This window comes from Orcinus orca, chromosome 14, assembly GCF_937001465.1.
Source record: "Orcinus orca chromosome 14, mOrcOrc1.1, whole genome shotgun sequence".
Taxonomy (NCBI): domain Eukaryota; kingdom Metazoa; phylum Chordata; class Mammalia; order Artiodactyla; family Delphinidae; genus Orcinus; species Orcinus orca.
In genome coordinates this window covers 40,257,127-40,279,397 of record NC_064572.1, presented here as the reverse complement: position 1 = coordinate 40,279,397, position 22,271 = coordinate 40,257,127, and the positions used below count along the sequence as shown (strand labels likewise).

The following is a 22,271-nucleotide window of genomic DNA, read 5'->3' as shown; positions in this document are numbered from 1 at the left end:
GCTGCAGTGAACATAGTGGTACATGACTCATTTTGAATTATGGTTTTCTCAGAGTATATGCCCAGTAATGGGATTGCTGGGTCATATGGCAGTTCCATTTTTAGTTTTTTAAGGAACCTCCATACTGTTCTCCATAGTGGCTGTTCAATTTACATTCCCACCAATAGTGCAAGAGGGTTCCCTTTTCTCCACACCCTCTCCAGCATTTATTGTCTGTAGATTTTTTGATGATGGCCATTCTGACTGGTGTGAGGTGATACCTCATTGTAGTTTTGATTTGCGTTTCTCTAATGATCAGTGATGTTGAGCATCCTTTCATGTGTTTGTTGGCAATCTGTATATCTTCTTTGGAGAAATGTCTGTTTAGGTCTTCTGCCCCTTTTTGAATTCGGTTGTTTGCTTTTTTGATATTGGGCTGCATGAGCTACTTGTATATTTTGGAGAGTAATCCTTTGTCAGTTGCTTCGTTTGCAAATATTTTCTCCTATTCTGAGGGTTGTCTTTTCATCTTGTTTATGGTTGCCTTTGCTGTGCAAAAGCTTTTAAGTTTCATTAGGTCCCATTTGTTTATTTTTGCTTTTATTTCCATTTCTCTAGGAGGTGGGTCAAAAGGATCCTGCTGTGATTTATGTCAGAGTGTTCTGCCTATATCTTCCTCTAAGAGTTTTATACTGTCTGGCCTTACATTTAGGTCTTTAATACATTTTGACTTTATTTTTGTGTATGGTGTTACGGAGTGTTCTAATTTCATTCTCTACATGTAGCTGTCCAGTTTTCCCATCACCATTTATTGAAAAGGCTGTCTTTTCTCCATTTCTCTTGCCTCCTTTAACAAAGATAAGGTGACCATATCTGCGTGGGTTTATCTCTGGGCTTTCTATCCTGTTCCACTAATCTATATTTCTGGTTTTGTGCCATTACCATACTGTCCTGTTTACTGTAGCTTTGCAGTATAATCTGAAGTCTGGGAGCCTGATTCCTCTAGCTCCATTTTTCTTTCTCAAGACTGATTTGGCTATTCGGGGTCTTTTGTGTTTCCATGCAAATTATGAAATTTTTTGTTCTAGTTCTGTGAAAAATACCATTGGTAGTTTGATAGGGATTGGACTGAATCTGTAGATTGCTTGGGTAGTATAGTCATTTTCACAACGTCGATTCTTCCAATCCAAGAACATGGTATATCTCTCCATCTGTTTGTATCATCTTTAATTTCTTTTATAAGATAGACATTAATGTCTTTTGTAAGACATTTATCTTAATGCAAGCACATTACTTGTTCTATCCTGACTGCTGCAATTCCAGAAATAATGTCCTGTCTGTGGCCTATGTGGTAACATATGAAGAACAATAACCGGCAAATATTTGAATTTTCCACAATTTGGAAAACCTAGTTTTTAGTGATTTCAATAGATAGAAAACAGCTACTCAAATCACTCCCTCTCCATCTGCATTCTTTATTGCTGACAGATTCTGTTCAGATGCTCACCTTCTATGCAGTCCCATATTCAGGGATTCAGTATCCTCTCTTGACCCAGTGATAGAGTTTGATTAGTATGAACCAGTCTGATTAATCCCATTCCTCAGTGCTTAAGGGACAAAGAACCTAAATCTAGCCAATAAAACATGAGGCAAGCCTGGGTTATTTCTAAGAAAGTGCTCTTAATTTTTAAAATTGGTATGCTACAGAAAATAAGTGCTTTTCCTATCTTTGGGGACTACTGAGTATATGACACATACAGCTATGGCAGACATCCTGTGACCATGAAGGGGTAGCCAAGAGGATTCCAAAAAAGCTACCCTAGAACTTTGCCATTACCCAAATGACCAATTAGGAAACCATGGAAGCAGATGGGACCAATATACTTTCTTGTTATTTAAGTTTATAAATGTTCTTATTTTCAAGTCACTTTTAGTTAGACTTTTACTTAAAACTTAAAACATCATTAGATATGCACTGATTTACTAGCTGGGTGATTTGGGACAAATCATCAAATAAGAGTTATTATTTATCATGCACCCATGGGCCAACTGTAGCATTAGAGAGTTTACATATGTAGTTCAATTAGCTATCACAACCCTATATGGTCAGTATTATTTTTATTATCCTCACATATAGAAGAGGCTTAAGAGAAATTAAGTAACTTCCCTAAGAGAAGACAGCTACTAAGTTTCAGAGCCAGGATTTGAACCCAGGTCTATGCAGCTTCAGGCTGGTCATGGCTTCTCAAATATATTACAGTGCTAACGTACTTAAGCTGAATTTCACTTTCTAATGTCTCCACAAAGAAAATTCTACACAATAATTTCATAAGATTATTCTGAGGATTCAATAAACAAATGCATGTAAATTAACTATCATTTAACTAGTACACTAAGATGAAAATAAATGGGCATTCTCAGCACTTTGGAATAAGGTTCAAATAGTCATGCCTCTATACCTTTCAGTTTCATTTCTGGAGCACTGCAATCTGATTTTATATCTGTATATTTCACACAAAATATGAATTTAACACATCATATTGTCGCTATATTTTTCTTGAAGTTTGCATGTAAACATAGGTTAGAGCTGAGTGCCCATTTTTGAAAAAAGATAAAAAGTATAGAAAGCTAGAAATGGAAAAAGACTTTGAAATCATCTAGAAAAAACTTCACATTTTTGATAAAGAAAGCACTAGAGACTGATGGAAACTGCCAATGTCATTCAGCTAATTAACACTGAAGACAAGAGATTCAGCTAATTAATACTGAAGAAAAGTTATCTAATTCCTATTCCATGGCTCCTCTGATGCCATTTTGCTATTTTTAAGAAGAGCAAATTAGGGATACAAGGAAAGAAAAAAACTGTAAAGAGAAAGGCAATTTTAATTTTGGTAATCTGAAAAATGCTCTTACCTATCTCTACTTTCAGTGGTTTATATCTCTTTAAATTCTCTTGATTTGAACAAGTGACTTCCCAGTTCCACAACTAAACTAAAGGTAGGTGATGGGATCTTCCAAGATAAATACGATTTCTAAGTTTAATGTATCATTAATTTCGAAGCACATATCGCTAAAGAGTAATGTTTTCACTTTTCTTTGCTTTTCTTCCTTTCTTTAGGATTCTCTTAGATATTTCTAAAACCTTTCTACAAGTTATTTGTAAGGTGAGATATTGTTAAGGATAACTGGCCCAGTCTCTTCAGTAAGTCAGTACAATGAAAAAAAGAATAATTCTAAAGTAAAAGAGACTTAAGGAATAACTAGATGTAATGTACAAATGTACAGGATATTTTTAGAACTGCAGAAATCTGAATATGGACTGGATATTAGAAAATATTTTAAAAATTACTATTAACTGGTTAAAGATAATATTTCAGCTAGGAAGAGAACATTTCTTATTTTTTAAGAGGCACACTGAAGTTAAAAAGAACACTATTAAAAGTTCTCAGCATAAAAAGCTATATCTTTCATTATTTATTAATCATATATCAATATAAAGTGACCTCTTTTCATAATTTTTTTCAGTCTTAGATTTCTTCTTCTAATTTTAATACTGCAACTTCAGTTTTTTAGATGAGAATAACTTTGTCTCACCCAACCTTTTATATTCAGCATTATTGTGCTGTTTTACTTTATCTAAATTTCCTTTATACAAAGCAATTAATGGATTTTGCTTTAAATCCTCAACAAAGCTCTCTCCATGAGATAAGGCCGTTTGCATTTACTATTATATTTATTACATTCGGTCTAATTTCTGTCACTTTACTTCTGCTGTTTTTAGACATCCTTGGTATTTCTCTACTTTAGATGTCTTTTTACTTTCATCTTTTGCAAGATACATTATTCTAATCTACTATTAGTTATCTTAAAGCATTTCACAAACATTTATCTAAGTATATAAAAAGAATAATTTTAGATACCCATTTGTAGATACACAATTCAGTGCTACTGACTTCTTCAGCATATCCCTTAACTCTTTTCTCAAACCTATTTTATTTAATCTAAATATTTACAAAAATTAATAGCAATTTAAAATTTTAATTAAAATTTTTTAATTTCAAAACATGTTTTAATTAATAAATTAAAATTTTTTAACATTAAATTATATATAATTACATAAGATTAAATAATGAGCATTAAGTTTTCTCCCGTTAGTAGTTGGGAAGTTTATCCCACCTAATCTCTCTAAAGATGGTTTTCATTTCACCACTCATTCATTTTAATCTTTACTTCCTTATTCTTGAGTTTTGTTTTTGTTTTTTTTTTTTGCGGTACACGGGCCTCTCACTGCCGTGGCCTCTCCCGCTGCAGAGCACAGGCTCTGGACGCGCAGGCTCAGCAGCCATGGCTCACAGGCCTAGCCGCTCCGCGGCATGCGGGATCCTCCCAGACCGGGGCACGAACCCGCATCCCCTGCATCGGCAGGCGGACTCCCAACCACTGCGTCACCAGGGAAGCCCTTGAGTTATTTTTAAATTTCTCTCTCAAGCATTTAGGATGCATTATTAAATAATTTTACAAAGATAACTGGGTGGCATATTTTTCAATATGCTAAAGGTCTGAGAATGTATCTTTGTATATAAATAAAAATGCATTTAGTTATAAAATGTGAGGGTCATAACCTTTTTTTCTAAAGTGCACTAGATACAACTTCTTGTGCTCTGTAACAGATTTTTGCAAAATTTGAAGCTTAATTTCCTAAAAGTACCTTTTCTTCTCCCTAAAAATTGGTTGGGCTGGGTTTTGTCTTTAGTTCTTAAATATGAACACTGGTCTTACTCTTTTCCTTTTTAATCTTATATTTGGTAGGCCCTCAATTTGCAATATTCAGTTATTCTTTTTGCAGATTCATAAGTTTTCTGATACCCTTAATCATAACATCTGATCCATCTGTTCTTACTATTTATTCATAAGGTGGATTCTGATCTGACCCCAATGGCTCAGAGCTCAATATATTATATCCTTTATATTCTTAGTGAGATTACTCCTTCATATTGCTGCATTGCTTTGCTATGTCAAAATAAGTTTTGACTTCCAACAAAGATTTTCTTTGGCCTCTTGTGATTGTTATGTCATTATATTCTTGTTATCCTGGCCTTTTATTATTACAAACCAAATTATAATTAAATTCAAGATACAGCACATATAGTTTTCATATGGAACTAACATTTGATATCATAACAATTATAAAATTATAAAGATTTAGACATATCTCTGAGAGATCACTCAGTATCATCCATGGGCAAGAAACATTTTTTTTTAGAACAGCCATTTTAACAGACAGCCATTCAGATTCCTAAGACTAAATACCAGTTTCGTTCCCCAACAACATGAATGTAAATTGGTGAATTTCAAATACCCAAAACAGAGGCAACTGAAAATGGATTGAGTTTTTCACCTTGAAAATTTATTATTTAGACTGAAAGTTAAACCACATACTTTAAGAGAGCATGTAACTTAAAAATAATACAATATTGCAATCTTAAAAGCTAAAAATAAAATCCAGTTTCAATTCTGGCTAGTTTTATAAAAAAATATACATATTGCCCAGTTTGAAAAGCCTGCACTTTACATACTACACTATAATACTTACAAGCTGATGTTCTAATAGTTGGATTTTTTCATCTTTTTTCTTTATTTCATCTTTAAGTTGTTTTATTTCATTTAATAAATCTTCATTCTGAAATATTTTAAAAAATTTAACATGAAGTATTTAATTGTATTTAAAAACACTAATGAGAAGCATTAAATCAATGATGAAGACTGAGTAATGAATTGGTTGTTTATTTAAGGGGGAAATCCTTCTTAAATATGTCAGCTATTAATCCATTAAAAAAAACCCATTTTGGTCTTCTAAGAATTCATAGTCTAAGGAGTCTGACACGTAAACGATGAACAATAATAGCAGCAACAGCTAACATTCATTGAGTATTAATCAGGTGCCAAGAACTAAGTACCTTTTAGGTATCTAAGTAGTTGATTCCGACTGCAACTCTGAGGTAGGTACTATTATCCCCATTTTACAGACAAGAAAATTGGGAACTAGGCCACGTAGTAAAATAAATTACACACAAAACAGTAACTTCAGCTAGATTTCAAGGAATGTATAAGAGTTGCCTGTCAGAGGAAATGAAGGCCACAAGTAGAGAAAACTGTGTAATTAAAGGCACAGAGTCATTTCATGGCTGGTTCAGAAATCAGCAGAAAGATAAATGTGCCTGAAGGATAACAAGGAAGATTCTTTTTCCATGAGCTACTTTCATGAGAACTGCCTAAATCAAAGAGTAAATACCCTGTTAACTTAGTCTAAGTTCCTAATAGTATTAAGAGAAACCTATTGTCAAGGTTAGCAGGAATCCAGTTACATTTCCAAGTATAAGGTATCATTACCCTATAGTTAGCCCATTTTGTTTACTGCTATTCAATTATCCAGAAATATATACTGAAATATATACTGATGAAGTAATATATATATACTGATGAAGTAATGCAAGCAAGGAAATCACAGTTGACTCTTGAACAACACAGGGGTTAGGGGCACCAAAGCAGGGGTTAGGGGCACCGAACCTCTGCAAAGTCAAAAATCTGGGTATAACTTTTAGTCGGCTCTTGACATCCACAGTTCCTCTATAACCACAAGGCTCACATCCTTGGATTCAACCAACTGCAGATCGGTGTAGTACCACAGTATATATTATTGAAAAAAATCCGCATGTAACTGGACTCATGCAGTTCAAAACTGTGTTGTTCAGGGATAAACTGTAGAATATATATGTGAATGATACATCTTTCCAGAGAGAAAAGTAAGTGAGCATGTAATTATAATGTGTTGGTCATGAGCAAAGTATACACTCTTCTTCAGATATATTGGGAACAAAAAATAATATTGCAGTCTCATTAACAAGAGATTGGAAACAGACATTTTATGAAGGCTTTCACATATCAAATAAGCATCGCAATGGGGAAGAAACAACAGGGAAGAAAATATTTTTTAAAATGCTGTTATGTATACCACAATTGGGAAAGACTAATTATTATATATAAAAAATGACTTCCAGTTGAATTTAAAGAGTTTAGGGACTTTAAAAAATAATAAATCAAGACTAAAAAAAAAAGATGGACTGCAAATCATGAAAGACATATTTTTAAACTAAGTGGCAAACTAAGCTATTAAGAAATGATAAATATATTTGATTATATAAAAATTTAAAGCATCTATACAATTAACATTAAAGTTAAAAGCTGGTGAAAACCTATGCTAATATGACAAAGAATTTATAACTCAAGTGTATTAGGAGACTGTTCAAACATATAAGATCATTTCTAGGCCCCAATAGACAAATAGTCAGTTCTCACAAATATACATATAACTGGAAAAATGTTCTATTTGACTTATTGAAGAAATACAAATTAAAGTATTAAAGGTATTGTTTTACAGGTATTAAATTGGGGGAGAAATACTCAATGTGATTAACAAGACTGCAGAAAAAATGGTACATTATCAGACATAACAACTGACGTTTCTGGACAAACGTATGCCTGTATATACAAAAGTCATAAAAATTACTTGCACTCTCTGATTCAGTTATCCAACTCCTATGCCAAAGAAATGATCCTAAGTACGAGAAAATCTATAATAAGATATTCTCTTAAAGTTACAAATTTAGAATTGCCCTGTAAGAGGACAACTGAAATACAATACAGTAAGCGACTTGATGGAATACTACACAGCCATCATTCAGTCATGGCTAGGTTCTGCTGGTGCTGAAGGAAATGGACTCAAAGCTGAAATCAAAACACAATATGGTAATAACATTTATAGCCGACATGCATATAGCACTTACTTTAGAATAGGCACTGCTCTAAGGATTTTACACATAAAGACAGGCAAAGGAGAACACATCAGGAAATGGGTAATTCCAGTGTAGTCTTAACGGATAAGTAAAAAGTTCTAAGGACACAAAGTGTGTCAGGCTTTGTATTTTAGGGTAAGGGATTCTATAAGACAATACAGAGATGGGGACAAGCATAGCATATTTGGAGAATTACAGGCAGTGATGCTGTCACATGAAGGCTGTGGTATACAGTGGGGAGCAATGTGGTTAGTAAATTAGGCAAGGGCCAGATCATAGAGGGCCTGAACATCAAGCATGGCTTTAGTCAGGGAGTAACAGATAGATCTGCATTTGAGATGGCTTTGACAGCTGTTTGGAGGATATACTTGACAAGGACAAAACCAAAACTAGGCTAGGAAACTGGTTATCAAGATGTTGTAATATGCCAGGTAAGAGCAGGGGCCTGACCCAAGAGAGTGATAATAGGGAGGAGAAGAAACAGGAGAAAAGGAGATGTTGGCAATTCACTGCATGAGAGAGAAGAGCACAGAGAAGTAGTCAAGAGTGACATCTCCATTTCTAGCTTAGATGATATAGTAAATAGAAACAGAGAATGAAGGAGGAGAAATATGTCCAAAGAGAAATACATATATGTATATTGGCAGTGTCGTGCAGCTCATGGGATCCCTGACTAGGGATCGAACCTGGGCTCCTGGCAGTGAAAGTGCTGAGTCCTAACCACTGGTCCGCCAGGGAATTCCCCAATGAGGAATATTTTTGAGTTTTAAATACATTGCTAGAGGTACACACACCTCTTGAGAGGTGTGTTAGAGGTATTCCATCTGTGAGTGGGACACACAGTGGAAATGTCCAATGGGACAACTGGATTACCAAGTATGAGAGAGACTGATTTTATGTGTTATCAATATATATGTTATATGTGAAATCATGACAGTAGAAAGTTTGATGAGGACTGGACTAAAGATATAAATCTACATTCTAAAGAAGAAAAGGAACCTACAAAGAAAATGGAGGGGGGCGATGTTAAGGGGTATATAGGGAATTCAGACAGAAGTGACACAAAAACCAAGGGATAAAGCTTGTAGGACGACAAAGGCCATGCCAAATGTCTATTTTCCCAGGTTTCCATATTAACTGGAAAGGTAGTTTAAGGAGAGTCAAGAAAAGGTTTATTCGATTTACTGAATTTAGGATAGGTAAGATACAGAAATTTATAAGGTGAGGATGAAGGGGAAGTTGAGAAAGCACACTGAAGAGAGATGAGAGAGGAGGTCTTTAACTGCAGCAGAAGATAAGAGTCCAGAACACGAGAAGAAAGGTTGGTTTTCCACAGCACAGCGGTCACTTTTCCCTACAACTGGAATAAAGTGATTGAGAGTGACACAGACACAGACTAAGTCAGAAGGCAGGCAGCAGAAGATCTTGCTTGAAAAACACAAGGCTACCTGCAGAAGTTGAGAAGAGTAGCTGAGAAAGAGGCTGAGGAGAGTGGCCAATGTCTGGAACAGCTCATCAAGGGAATGGGAGAGACAGCTGTCCTGAGATGAAGGAAAGACTGTAGACATGGCAGGTCCAGTGTAGATTTTAGACCCTAAAATTGTAATGGTATAAGTCACCATATTTGTATCATTTGAAACTGAACTGCGAAACCATCTTGGATAAGAAGATGACATACTTGGGGATTTGCTGATGAAAGTGAAGGACAGTCTAGTGTACTGGGCTGAGACAGTGTGAGCTATTGCATCTCACCTTGGAAAGAAGGAAGAAAGACTAGGAATGATCTGCCTGAAAGGAAGGCATTGGGGACAAGAAATAAATACATGATATGTCTATCATGTAGTATTAAATTAACAGACAAACTGTAAAGGAAGATGGACAAAATGAAGACATTAATTCTATAAAAAAGTTGGAATTAAACTTTTTTTCTTTAAAAAGAATTTCTTTACATGTAAAAAACTTTTCATAAAAAAGAATTCAGGAAAAAAGTCAACTTTACTCTTAAAATATCAGTCACAAAACTTAAAAAAACTGAGATAATCAGAAATCATCTAAATCAATGGTTCTCAATTGAGTATGCAAGTAAAAGTTTTTTAAAAAGAGATGTCCTACTGCAAACCTATTATTATACTCACAATAGGATGGAAGCCCAGAGACGGGAAGAAATTTATATGACAACAGGTAGGTAATATGTTGAAAAGCCAAGATTAGATAACCAGATGTGACTACTATCCTATATTCTTTTGATTTTGTGTTTTATACATAAATTTGTTCCCAATAGCTCACTCCACATCCTATGAGAAAATTACGCTTCTCTGACCCCTAATACCAAGCGTGGCCACTTGACCTGTTTTGGAAACGACATATGTTACATCCAAGAAGAATCCACATGTTATTATGCCAATGCTACTTTCCCTCAGGTACAAAAAACATGTCCCAGGATAAGTGCTGATCCTTCAGCCTGGATCTCAGAATGAAGAGGACACGTGAAGTCCCATTGATCTACAACCAAAATGCAACATATCGAGAAATAACAAGAAATAAACTTTTGTTATTGTAAGCCACCAATATTTGGAGGTTGTTACTACAGATAAGTAGCACACACTGACTATTATACCTTGAAAACAGAATGTGAAAGGAAACAATAATTTTACTTGGAAACATGAAAGACATCAAGAATACCTGTATGTGCTTAAGAAGTAAATATGTGATTCAGGTAGATGCAAAAAACAAAAAGAGCTTTCTTCAACTAAAAATAGACCTCAAGATGAGAACTATAAAGAAATACACCTTCAAACACTAACCTGCATCTGCATTCTATAATTTTATCATTAAACATGAAAAAAATAAATTAATGTCATTTTCATTAATATTTCTTCAATGTTGTGATTATATATGAGAAGTACCTACTAACTGTTTTAATTTTTGTTGGTAGTCTTATTTTAAAAACTGTTATTCATAATTATAAAAAAGAATTTAATGATTTTTATTTTTTTAAAAAGAATCCTGTACCAATATTAATACAGGGACAGATGATTATCCAACTGATAAAACAAACTCAAATTAAAGCACCACAGTGATATCATTTTAACTTAATAAGGTAGTAAAAGAAATCTGATTATAACCCAAGACAGCAAAGCTGCAGGTTTTAATATATTTATTATTAAATGTTTTAATTATTATTGCTTTATAATTTTAGTAATAAAAAATTTTTTTGAAAAATTCAGCATGACTACCTAGTCATCATACCTTGTATATTTGATCACCATCTTCTGGTTCTGGACTAGATGACAAGGAGAGTTGAACATCATGCAATGAACCACTTTCATCATGCTGTCAGAAAGAAGAAAAAGAAAACGTAAGATTAATACAATTAACTGCAGACACTGAATTCACCCCAGGCCAAATATAAGCATGGCAAACAGGAAATAAGATTTTAGAAATCTCCTTTTCATCTCTATGCACTGGTAGAAAGAAATGTGGAACAGGAAACAACAGAGCTCAGGAAAGAATATTTTGTGGGAATAAATAACATACACTATACAAGTCGATGATGCAGAAAGCCACTGAAAGTTTTAAAGTGGGAAAAGGAATATGGGAAATTTCCTTAAAAATTTTAAGACTACCTCACCTATGAAAAATGTAAAATAAAAGTCAAATTAAATCTGATTTGAATCAGCTGTGGTGTTCTGAGTATAAAGGAGTCAGAAACAATAATATTAAATGGCTCAAAAAGGTTTGACCATGGGCTTCCCTGGTGGCGCAGTGGTTGAGAGTCCGCCTGCCGATGCAGGGAACGTGGGTTCGTGCCCCGGTCCGGGAAGATCCCACATGCCGCGGAGCGGCTGGGCCTGTGAGTCATGGCCGCTGGGCCTGCGCGTCCGGAGCCTGTGCTCCGCAACGGGAGAGGCCACAACAGTGAGAGGCCCGCGTACCACAAAAAAAAAAAAAGGTTTGACCACAAAAATCATTTGATTAAAAATACTAGATACATATTGCATGACTCTATTTATATGAAGTTTGAGAAAAGGCAAAACTAATTTATGGTGCTACAAATCAGAAGAACAGTGGCTGACTCAGGGGAAAGGGGTTATTGACAGTAAAGTGCATTATACTCCATAAGGATGCTGGAAATGTTCTATGTCTTGTCTGTATGCGTACATACAAATGAAAAGTACAAGCTTTACACTTAAGACGGGTACACCTTAAGCACTTTACTGAATGTATGCTATACCTCAATTTAAAAAATTGAAAAAATTAAATTTTTGTCCTTAAACTCAATTTTTAAAAAATGACAGAATAGTATTATGTCCTACCCCTTGCTGAAGTGGTTTAGGAATAACCAGCTGAAAAATGGCATGTTCAATGGTTCACGGACAACCTTAAGAAAGATGAACCAGAAAAGAATATGCCTGGGATGATGGTGAGGGACTGAGTCCCTGACCAAGGCAGTACAACTGCGGCTCAATACTTTATTTGTTCAGATGGTACCTAGCTGCCTTGGGACACCCACTGAGTCAACAACCTTCAAGGAGTACTGCCATAGCAACCTTCCTCAGACTTATCTGTCCTGAAGGAAATCTCCCAGACCATGGAAATGTCCTGTATGGAAACAGGAGTGCTAAAATAGGAGACATAAGTATGTAGATCATTTTCTTCTTTACTTATTGTACTGTATACCTATTGAATCAGAATCTCTAGTGATGGGGCCTAGGAATGAGTATTTAGAAAAATTGAACAGGTTAACAGTGATTGACAGTGAAGTATTAGCAGTTGCCAAATTTCCAGCAGAGATAAATTACATTTTTATTGGTGATACCATACAGACATTAAGAATCTGACCTGAGAGAGAATGTAACATCCTAATGAAGAACAAATGTTCTCAGAAAACATTAAAAAATGTTTAAAAAAAAGAAAAAGAAATTTTACAAGATTCATCTCAGTAAAAAGTTTATCTCTGCCTTGACATATAAAAACAGGGCCAGTCCTACAAACAAGTATATATTTGAGAAAAAAGGGACTGTAAAATTTGACTTATTTCCCAACATCCACAATAACTTCCTGCCCAGTGCAGAGCAGGAACCTCAAAGAAGAGGAGGACAACATAAACTCAACTGCCTTGGACATGGGGGTAGTCGTGGGAAGAAGCAGAACAGGAAAAATAATACATCAGTTTTCACTGTACAGGAATAAAAAGGTGAGCCCAGGGAAATAGAAAATAAGGAAAATAAGGAAGTCATAAAGAAAATGACTCCAGGAAGTTGTATGTAAATTACTAGATTCACCATTCCTGAGTACCACAGTTGCTCGTAACTGATCCTAAATAGCATTTCAAAGACTTTGAGAAATAAACTAAAACTATGCCCAGGTCCCAAGCTAGCCTTTGGAAGGTGTACACTCAAAACAGATGTGGCAAGCATGGCCGAGGCTTTGGAAACAACTGATATTACAACCACAATCCAAAGGTGGCTAATTAGAACTTGCAGTCTGACCCTAATCAGATCATTTGTCTGCTTTAAAAAAAAACAAAAAACAGGGCTTCCCTGGTGGCGCAGTGGTTGAGAGTCCACCTGCCGATGCAGGGGACACGGGTTCGCGCCCTGGTTCAGGAAGATCCCACATGCCGCAGAGCGGCTGGGCCCGTGAGCCATGGCCACTGAGCCTGCGCGTCTGGAGCCTGTGCTCCGCAACGGGAGAGGCCACAACAGTGAGAGGCCCGTGTACCACAAAAAGAAAAACAAAAAAAAAACCAAAAAACAATATTCTCCATAAGATTTAAACAAGATCCAGAGTCTCACAACACAACATTTGAACATCTAAAATGTAATCCAAAATTACTCAATGTAAAAACAACAAAGAAAATCTCAACTCACACAGAAAAAGATAATCAACAAACATCAATGACAAAATAAAAGAGAAGTTGAAATTAATTAGAAGATTTTAACAGAGCTAGTATAAAAATTCTCCAAAAGTAAGGATGAAATCTTAAACGGAATGGAAAGAGAAAGTCTCAGCAAAGACAGAATATACAAAGTGGAAACAAATGAAAATTTTAGAACTGCAAAGATTCAATAATCAAAAATTTTAAATGCACTGGATGGACTAAATTCCAGCATTTGAGGTAACAGAGTGAACTTGAAGATATATCAACATAAATCATCCACTCTGAACAATGAAGAGAAAAAAAACAGAGCCTGCTGCAGGAGCTGTGGGGCAATAACAAAAGATCTAATATTCATATCATTGAAGTCACAGAAGGAAGGGTGTGAGGCAGAAAAATATTTGAAGAAATAATGGATAAATACACCTCATATCTGGTGAAAGACATGAACCTACATATTTGAGAAGCTCAATTTAAAAGTAGAGAAAATAGAATGTGCTCTCTGAACATAAGGGAATTTAACTGGAAATTAATAACAGAAAAATTATCTTCAAACACTTAGAAAGTAAATAACAAATTTCTTTGATCTGTGGGTCAAAAGAAGAAGTCCCAAAGTAAATGAGAAAATATTTTGAATGGAAGGAAAATGAAGTCACCACATATCAAAATTTGTGGAATGCAACTAAAGCAGTGCTTAGAAGGAAAAATTATTGTATGAGATACTTATATTAAAGCAAAGGTGTCAAATCCATAACTGGAGCAAATTAAAGCCAAAACAAACAGACAAAAATAATAGAGAACAGAAATTAATGAAACTGAAAATCAAGAAACGGAAATCAATAAAACCAAAAGCAGGTTTTTTGACAACTGCAAAATCATTAGCAAAACTGCAAAAAAGGCAAAAGGCATTTATAAAGTGGCTATTTTTTAACAATAGCAACAACAAAAATAATGATAATGTGAAAGTCTGGGGTTTTTTTGGTGTGTGTGTGTGGTAAGCGGGCCTCTCACTGTTGTGGCCTCTCCCGTTGTGGAGCACAGGCTCCGGACACGCAGGCTCAGCGGCCATGGCTCACGGGCCCAGTCGCTCCGCGGCATGTGGGATCTTCCCGGACCAGTGCACGAACCTGTGTCCCCTGCATCGGCAGGCAGACTCGCAACCACTGCGCCACCAGGGAAGCCCAAGTCTAGGGTTTTTAACTGACTCCATTAACTCACAATTGTAAATACTTTCCCAAAAAGCGCATTCCATTTTTTCAATATTCATTTGTCTCATAATTTATATACCTGATAAAGGACTTATATATAAAGAACTATCAAAAATCAACAATAAAACAGACAAAATTTTTGTTAATAGGCAAAAGAATAGACACTTCACCAAAGATACACAATTGGAAAATAAGCGTACAAAAGATGCTCAATATCATTAGTTATTATGCAAATGCAAATTAAACAGTGAGATACCAACGTATACCTATGGGAACGGCTTTTGAAAAATATTGACAATACCAAGTGTGGACAAGGATGTAAAACAATTGGAACTTTCATTAATTGCTGGTGGGAATACAAAATCATATAACCACTTTGGAAAACAGTTCGGCAATTTCTTAAAAAGTTAAATATATACTTACCATACAACCTAGCAATCCCCACCCCCAGGCGAGAAATGAAAACAACCTCACATGAAAATTTGTGCATGAATGTTTACAGTGGCTTTATTCATAATTGCCAAAACCTGGAAAGAGACACAAATATCCTTCAACTGGTAAACAGATAAACAGACTATGATATATGCATACAGTGTAATACTACTCAGTAATAAATAGGAAGAAACTACTGGTACATGTTACAGCATGACTGAATTTGAAATGCATTACAGTAAGTGAAAAAGCCAGACTCCAAAGACTAAAAAATATACAAGTCCACGTATGTGACAGTCTTGAAAAGGCAAAACTGCAGAGACATAAAACAGATCAGTGGTTGCCAGGAGCTAGCAGTGGATATAGGGATTGACTTAAAAGGAAAAAAGAAAAGAAATTTTAAAGTGTGATTATAATAGCTGCACAACTGCATGCATTTGTCAAAGCTCACAGAACTGTACAATAAAAAAGACTGAATTTTACTGCATGTATATTATACCTCAATGGAACTGTAACAGGTTGAATAGTGTCCCCCTAGAAATTCATCTAACCCAGAACTTGTGACTATGACTTCATCTGGAAATAGGATCTTTGCAGATATATTCAAGTTGAGGTCATAATGGGTTAGGGTGGGGCCTAAATCTAATATGACTGGTGTCCCTGTAAGAACACAGAAATTTGGAAGCATGGGTCATGTGAAGATGGAAGCAGACTGGAGTGATGCATCTACAAGCCAAGGAATGGCCAGGATTGCCAGCAACCTCCAGAAGCTAGAAAGGCAGGAAGGTTCCTCTCCTAGAGCCTCAAAGAACACATGGCCCTGATGACATCTTGATTTCAGATGTCTAGCCTCTAGAACTTTGAGAGAATAAATTTCTGTCGTTTATGCTGCCCAGCTTGTGGTACTTTGTTATGGCAGCCCTAGAAAACTAATGTAAGGCCTAATAAAACAAAAGAAAACAAAAAGAGAGAAACACCAGATAAATCTCAACAATCCCAAGGAAACTAAAGCTGACACAGCAATATTATTATAACACATGGGTTATAATTAAGGTATAATTAAAGATGAAAAGTATTAATGAGGAAAAAGAAAGGCTTTAATTAATGACCACAGGAACAATCCACCAAGAAGATGTGCCAACCATAAAGATTTATATACCTAATAAAATATCCTAAAGATACTAAAAGATTAATATAATAGATATACCACTACATAAAACATAGAGAATATATATCCTATTCAAACAAACGTAGAACAGTCACAAAAACTGACCAGGCTCCAAGCCAGGGGTTAGTTAACAAACTATTGTCCACAGGAGAACTCCAGTCAACTGCCATTTTTATTACAGTCCATGAGCTAAAAATGGTTTCTACATTTTTAAATGGTTACATTTTAAATGATTTTATTAATATCTACGTAACATCAATTTTGCCTCTCAGCTGAAAAGGCTAAAATATTTACTATTTGGCCAAGGAAAAGTTTTCCAACACAAAGGAAATATCAACACATTCCAAAGAATTTATATCATATAGATATTATTCTTTACTATTAATGTACTAAAATTAGAAATTAATTAAAAAGCAAATCTCATATTTCAAACCAATGTTTTTGAATACTGAAAAAATTCTTCTAAATAAAATAAATTTATAGTACAGCCCAAGACAATTGGGAGTCATTAATGTTTAAGTTATTTCTATGTCTCAAAAGAAAAAAAAATCCTTCCAATTTTTTTTAACAGACTAGTAGTCTAGATTCAACAGATCAAAGAAGGAAAAAGCTATTATTTCTATCAAAGCACAAGAGCTTAAAGATCATGAATATAATCTCCAATCAATAATAAAACCACCTACCCTCCAAATAACTTTGACCCTAAATAATGGTAGTACTCGCTATAAAACCTTGACTAGGATGAGAAGTGTTCAGGTCAAACATTTTGAGACATTAGGAAACATTTTGAGACAAGTTTTTTTAAGCATTAGACGGGGGAAAAGCATAAAATGTACAGAAAACATTCTCTTTTTAAAAACACTGAATAACAACCATGCATGCAATTTTCATGCTTCATACTACACACACTAAGGAGCTAACAGTTATTGACCAGTGCTGGGAACTGTTCTAAGCATTTTGCATAAACATATTTAATAAATACATAGATACAAAAATAATACATAAAAACTATAAAACACCACTGCACAAAAGTAAGCAATTCATAGTTAACTGATTATCGAAGTATTCTGGCTGCTTTACTAAGTGAAGTGTCTTAGTGGGTTCTAGTTAGGATTTTTGAATTCTGAATGCAATTAACCTTAAGTTGATTAACTCTTATGTCATTAGCATTTTACTAAAGATTCCAAAAGATAGGTAAACCTTCCTCTGTCCTAAGAGGAAGATGTCCATGATCTTCCACTTTTCTTTTTGACAAAGCAGAAAGGTAAACTTTTGTTCTAATATTAAACTCTTCACATATTAACTTGTTGGAAAACCGTATAACAAACTCCATCTTACCCAAGTGGTTCTTCCATGAGTTTGCAAAAACTGGGATCTTCCTATGAGTTCCAGAGCAGCTGCAATGGACATGGACACTTGAAATGACTAACCAAAAGGTTTGGCAGCACTGACCAATCTCTGCTGACAAGCAGCATCAGTGATGTCAACAAAACTGCCTTGTGTTTCAGATATGCTACAACACAATCACAAGAGGCATCCTAGGAAAGGGAGTAGAGGAAGAGGAGAGATTTTTTTCATTTTCTTTTCAAAAGTCACTTTTTAAAAAAACAAAAGTATATATGGATGAACATCACATCACAGAATGTGTGCACTGAGAATAGTTTTTTGAGTAATACTGTAATTCACCTATGGGACTTAAAATCTAATGATTCAAACTACATTTGGAAAGATTTTAAAGATATGGAGTCACAAAGCCTGATTTTCAATAAGTGTTTCAAAGATGAGTTGATCCTCACAGATGGTTTGGGGCAAAGACATTTTCAAAACAGAAAACTCTCCCCGGCATTCAAATTGACTAGAACATTGTTATATATGGGTTAAGTCTGTAATATTCTAAGCAAACCTTACTTACAAATATCTTCTGTTTAAACTTTTTTTTATTAAACCTAATTGTTTAATTTGTACATATCTGACTCAGGATATCCTTTTCTATAGGTTTCTTTTGTCACTTAAAAATATTAGTTGTAGATTTCTTCTAATTTTTCTACATTAAAAAAAAAAAATTTAGGGCTTCCCTGGTGGCGCAGTGGTTGAGAGTCCACCTGCCGATGCAGGGGACACAGGTTCGTGCCCCGGTCCAGGAAGATCCCACATGCCGTGGAGCGGCTGGGCCCGTGAGCCATGGCCGCTGAGCCTGTGCGTCCGGAGCCTGCCACAACGGGAGAGGCCACAACAATGAGAGGCCCGCGTACCGCAAAAAAAAAAAAAAAAAAAAAAAAAATTTAACTCTTCAAACCACCTGAGTTTACTATAATATAAAACAAGAAATTAAATAATTCCTTCTATACTACTGAGTTTTTCTCAACATTTATTTCAAAACCCTTCTGTGTCCAACTGATTTTAGTACATACTTCAGCACATATTTCTGGGTTTTCTATTCTCTTCCACTGCTCTATGTTTCTATTTGTGTCAATATTATAACCTGCTCTAAAGGGTTTTTCCCTCCTTCTCTTTTTGTCTTTCTTAATGTACACAAATCTTACACTTTGGTGTTAACAATTTTGGAGTCATTCTGATTAATCCCCAGAATAAAACTGTTGTGATTTTAGCTGAAATTGTATTACATCTACCAATAGTACCAGGAAGAACTACGGGCTCCAATCACACACTCAGATTGTATCTTATCTTTGCTCTTTCAAACACATCGTTCTTCCCAGCCACCCAACACCCACTCCTCACACCCCCACCGTGGGAGATAGAGGTCTCCCATGTGCCTCTCATGGACTAGACTCCCTGGCAATGCCTCGGAGAGAAAGGCTAAGGAGTTCCCATGAAATCCGGCTTCAGGGGAATTAGCAACTCTGTTTAGGAGCTGGATGGACCCTAACAGTACAGTGTGTCCCCCAGAAGTTCTTGCATATGGCCCAGTCTATTCCTACATGGGTTGGACCTGGAGACTGATCCCAGGGAACCTGGATGTCAAGTCAGTGTGACACGCCAACACATCATTCTTACAGTTATTTAATACTCGTATGTTCTCCTAGACTATAATGTAGTCTTGATTACTACATTAATATCCATGGATTAAGATAATTTTTGTAATATTTAGCCTCCCTATAGAATATAAGTGTCGGTATTTTATCTAAATCTTTTATACAAAGTTTTGCAGGGTTCTTTATAAAACATCACAAACATCTCTCAGATTTATTGATGATTTAATGTTTTATTGATGCAGTGGTTATTTCATTATTTCCAATTTAAATCTTTGATTTATTATCCTTGAAGTCTTGAGTATAGTACTGTTTACCTGTTGGAGCAGGTTTTTTTTTTTGGACCATGTCCCACAATAAGGAATACATTTTATATCATAACTATGTACATATATACTTGAATATGTGTGCATGCATGTGTGTGTATGTTTGCACGCATATGTCTAAAAAAGATGGTGGATGGATAGATGGATGGTAGACAGAGAGATACAAATATCACACTAAAAACAAGTTTCACAAAACAATATCTGTCCTTATCATGCGTACGTGATGCCCCCTAATAGTTTCTATACCATTCTACTTTATTAGGCAAAAAGTCTAGTTATGATGGACAAAATTTATTTCAAAACCCACTAACCATTTGTAATGTGTAGTTTTAAGAACAATGCACTAGATATAGGAAAGGATTATGTCTTCTTTCTTTTTATCTTCATTACTACCACAATCCTTGATACTCAACAAGTGCTTAATAAAGTATACTGAATGATGAAATAACAATACATGGATACTAAAGTAAATGGAATTAGCTTTTTGGGCAGCTACATAAAACTGTAAGCAATGCAAGCAATTAAAAAACTTTCACATTTTTACCTTTGTTGATGTTTCTATTGTCAGTAAAATAACAGCTAACACTTACTTATTAACTGCTTTCTATGCATCAGACACCATGCTTAGCACTTTATCTGAATTTCCTCATGCTTTCTTTATAACAGTCCTGAGATAGGAGCTATTATAATCTCTATTTCTTTTATGAGGAAGTCTAGGCATAGGAAATTTAAGTAATTTAATTTATCCAAGATAATTTATCCACAACAAACAAGTGGGGAAAATGGCCTAAATTCAAATTCTAATTTTTTGAATACATCTATTATTATTAACTTTCATCATTATTCTAGAGATTCGACATTACCCCAATTAACCCACAACTAAAAACAACTCAAACGTCTATCAATGGGTAAATGGATAAAAATAAAATTGTGGTGCATACATGTATAATGGAATGCTATTCAACAATAAAAAGGAATGTACTGAAACTCACAAAACACAGATGAGTATCAAAGCCATTATGGTGAGTAAAAAAATCCAGCAACAAAAAAAAGCACACATTGGATGGTCTAGAAGAAGACAAAGCTTTCAGATGAAATTCTAGAAAGGACAAAGCTTTAGTAACAGAAAGCAGAGCAATGGCTATCTGGGCCAGGTTTGAGAGAAGAGTGACTCCAAAGGGACATGACAGAACATCAGCAGCAACAGCAGTGTTCTATACCTTGATGGTGGGGCTGGGGGTTTCACAACTGTGTCTATTCATCAAAACTCCAGCTGCATACTTAAAATGGGTACACTTTACTTGAATGCAAATTCTACCTTGATAAAGTCAATAAATTTTTAAAAATTTGCTTCCTCTTCCTCCTCACTTTCCTTTATCTTCCTGAATAAGCCATCAGGTGAGACAACAAAAGATAAGTCTCCACCCAAAACGACAGCCCAGCATAGGGTTTCAGAGTCTAAGTGGGTTGAGAAACATGTCCCTGCAGGGGGTCAGCTTACCAAGGCAAGTCAGAGCTCAAAGGAGTAAAAAGGGCATCCACAGAAAGGATGGGGGAAGAAAGATTCCAGTGTCAAACCTGAATAGAACGAGGAGGGTGCATGCACACAGGGGCAGCCTGGTCTGGGCTGTCAGAGTCTAAGCTGAGTGGGGTGGGTGTACTCCCACAGGAGGGCCCGGAGAGGGCTACCAGAACTCAAGCAGCATGAATAGGGCACTTATGCAGCAAAAGGCCCAGTGCCAGGTGTCAGACCCAAGGAGGGCTAAGAGGACATCCACGTGCAGGCATCAACTGACACGTGGCATCAAGCCCAAGCAGAGTGAAGAGGCATCCACAGGAGGAGGAGACTGGTGTGGGGTGTCAGAACCCATGGGGCTGACAAGGAGTCAGAGCCCAAGTAGGGTGAGGAAGGTGTACACAGGTGAGCAGCCAGGCATGGGGATTCAGAATCTTAGAGGGATGAGGAGGGCAACTGCACAGGACAGGTGGTGAGAAGCTGGTTATAATCAAGAGAATTGGTCAAAAGAGTAAGTATATTAAGGTCATCAAAGTCAAGAGAAAACTGAGGAAGTACTACAGTTCGAAGACATCTACAGAAACATGACAGCTAAAAGCAATGTGCGATTCTAAACTGGATCTTTCTGCTTTTGCTATAAAGGACACTACCAGGACAAATGGTGAACAGGCTCTAAGGATTAAATGGTAGTAATGTGTCAATGTTGATTTCCTGATTTTGAAATGCAGAATAAAGCCACAACTAAATATCACTAGATTCCCATCACATGACAAAAATTAAGAAGTGTGATAATACGAAGTGTTGCTCAGATGTAGAACAATGGAAGAAAAAGCATCTATTACTTGAAGGGAGTGAAACAGATTGAACAATTTTGGAAAATAGTTTGGTATTTGTAGGGTGGAATATTTCTATGCCCCA

General features: G+C 35.7%; 1 protein-coding gene across 7 annotated transcripts in view; it reads right to left on the bottom strand.

The window, feature by feature from the left end:
- CCSER2 (coiled-coil serine rich protein 2) overlaps nucleotides 1–22,271 on the bottom strand; it is a 160,538-nt gene that overhangs the window by 29,855 nt on the left and 108,412 nt on the right. For all 7 annotated transcript variants that reach the window (XR_004484954.2, XM_004273012.3, XM_049697133.1 and 4 more), the window contains 2 exons: nucleotides 11,082–11,165; nucleotides 5,573–5,659 (listed from right to left, as the gene is read on the bottom strand). Coding sequence is in view for 6 of the 7 variants with exons in the window: in XM_004273012.3 (XP_004273060.1) it covers nucleotides 5,573–5,659; nucleotides 11,082–11,165 (171 nt within the window). In the remaining variant the exon portion in view is untranslated. The remainder of the gene's footprint in view (nucleotides 1–5,572; nucleotides 5,660–11,081; nucleotides 11,166–22,271) is intronic.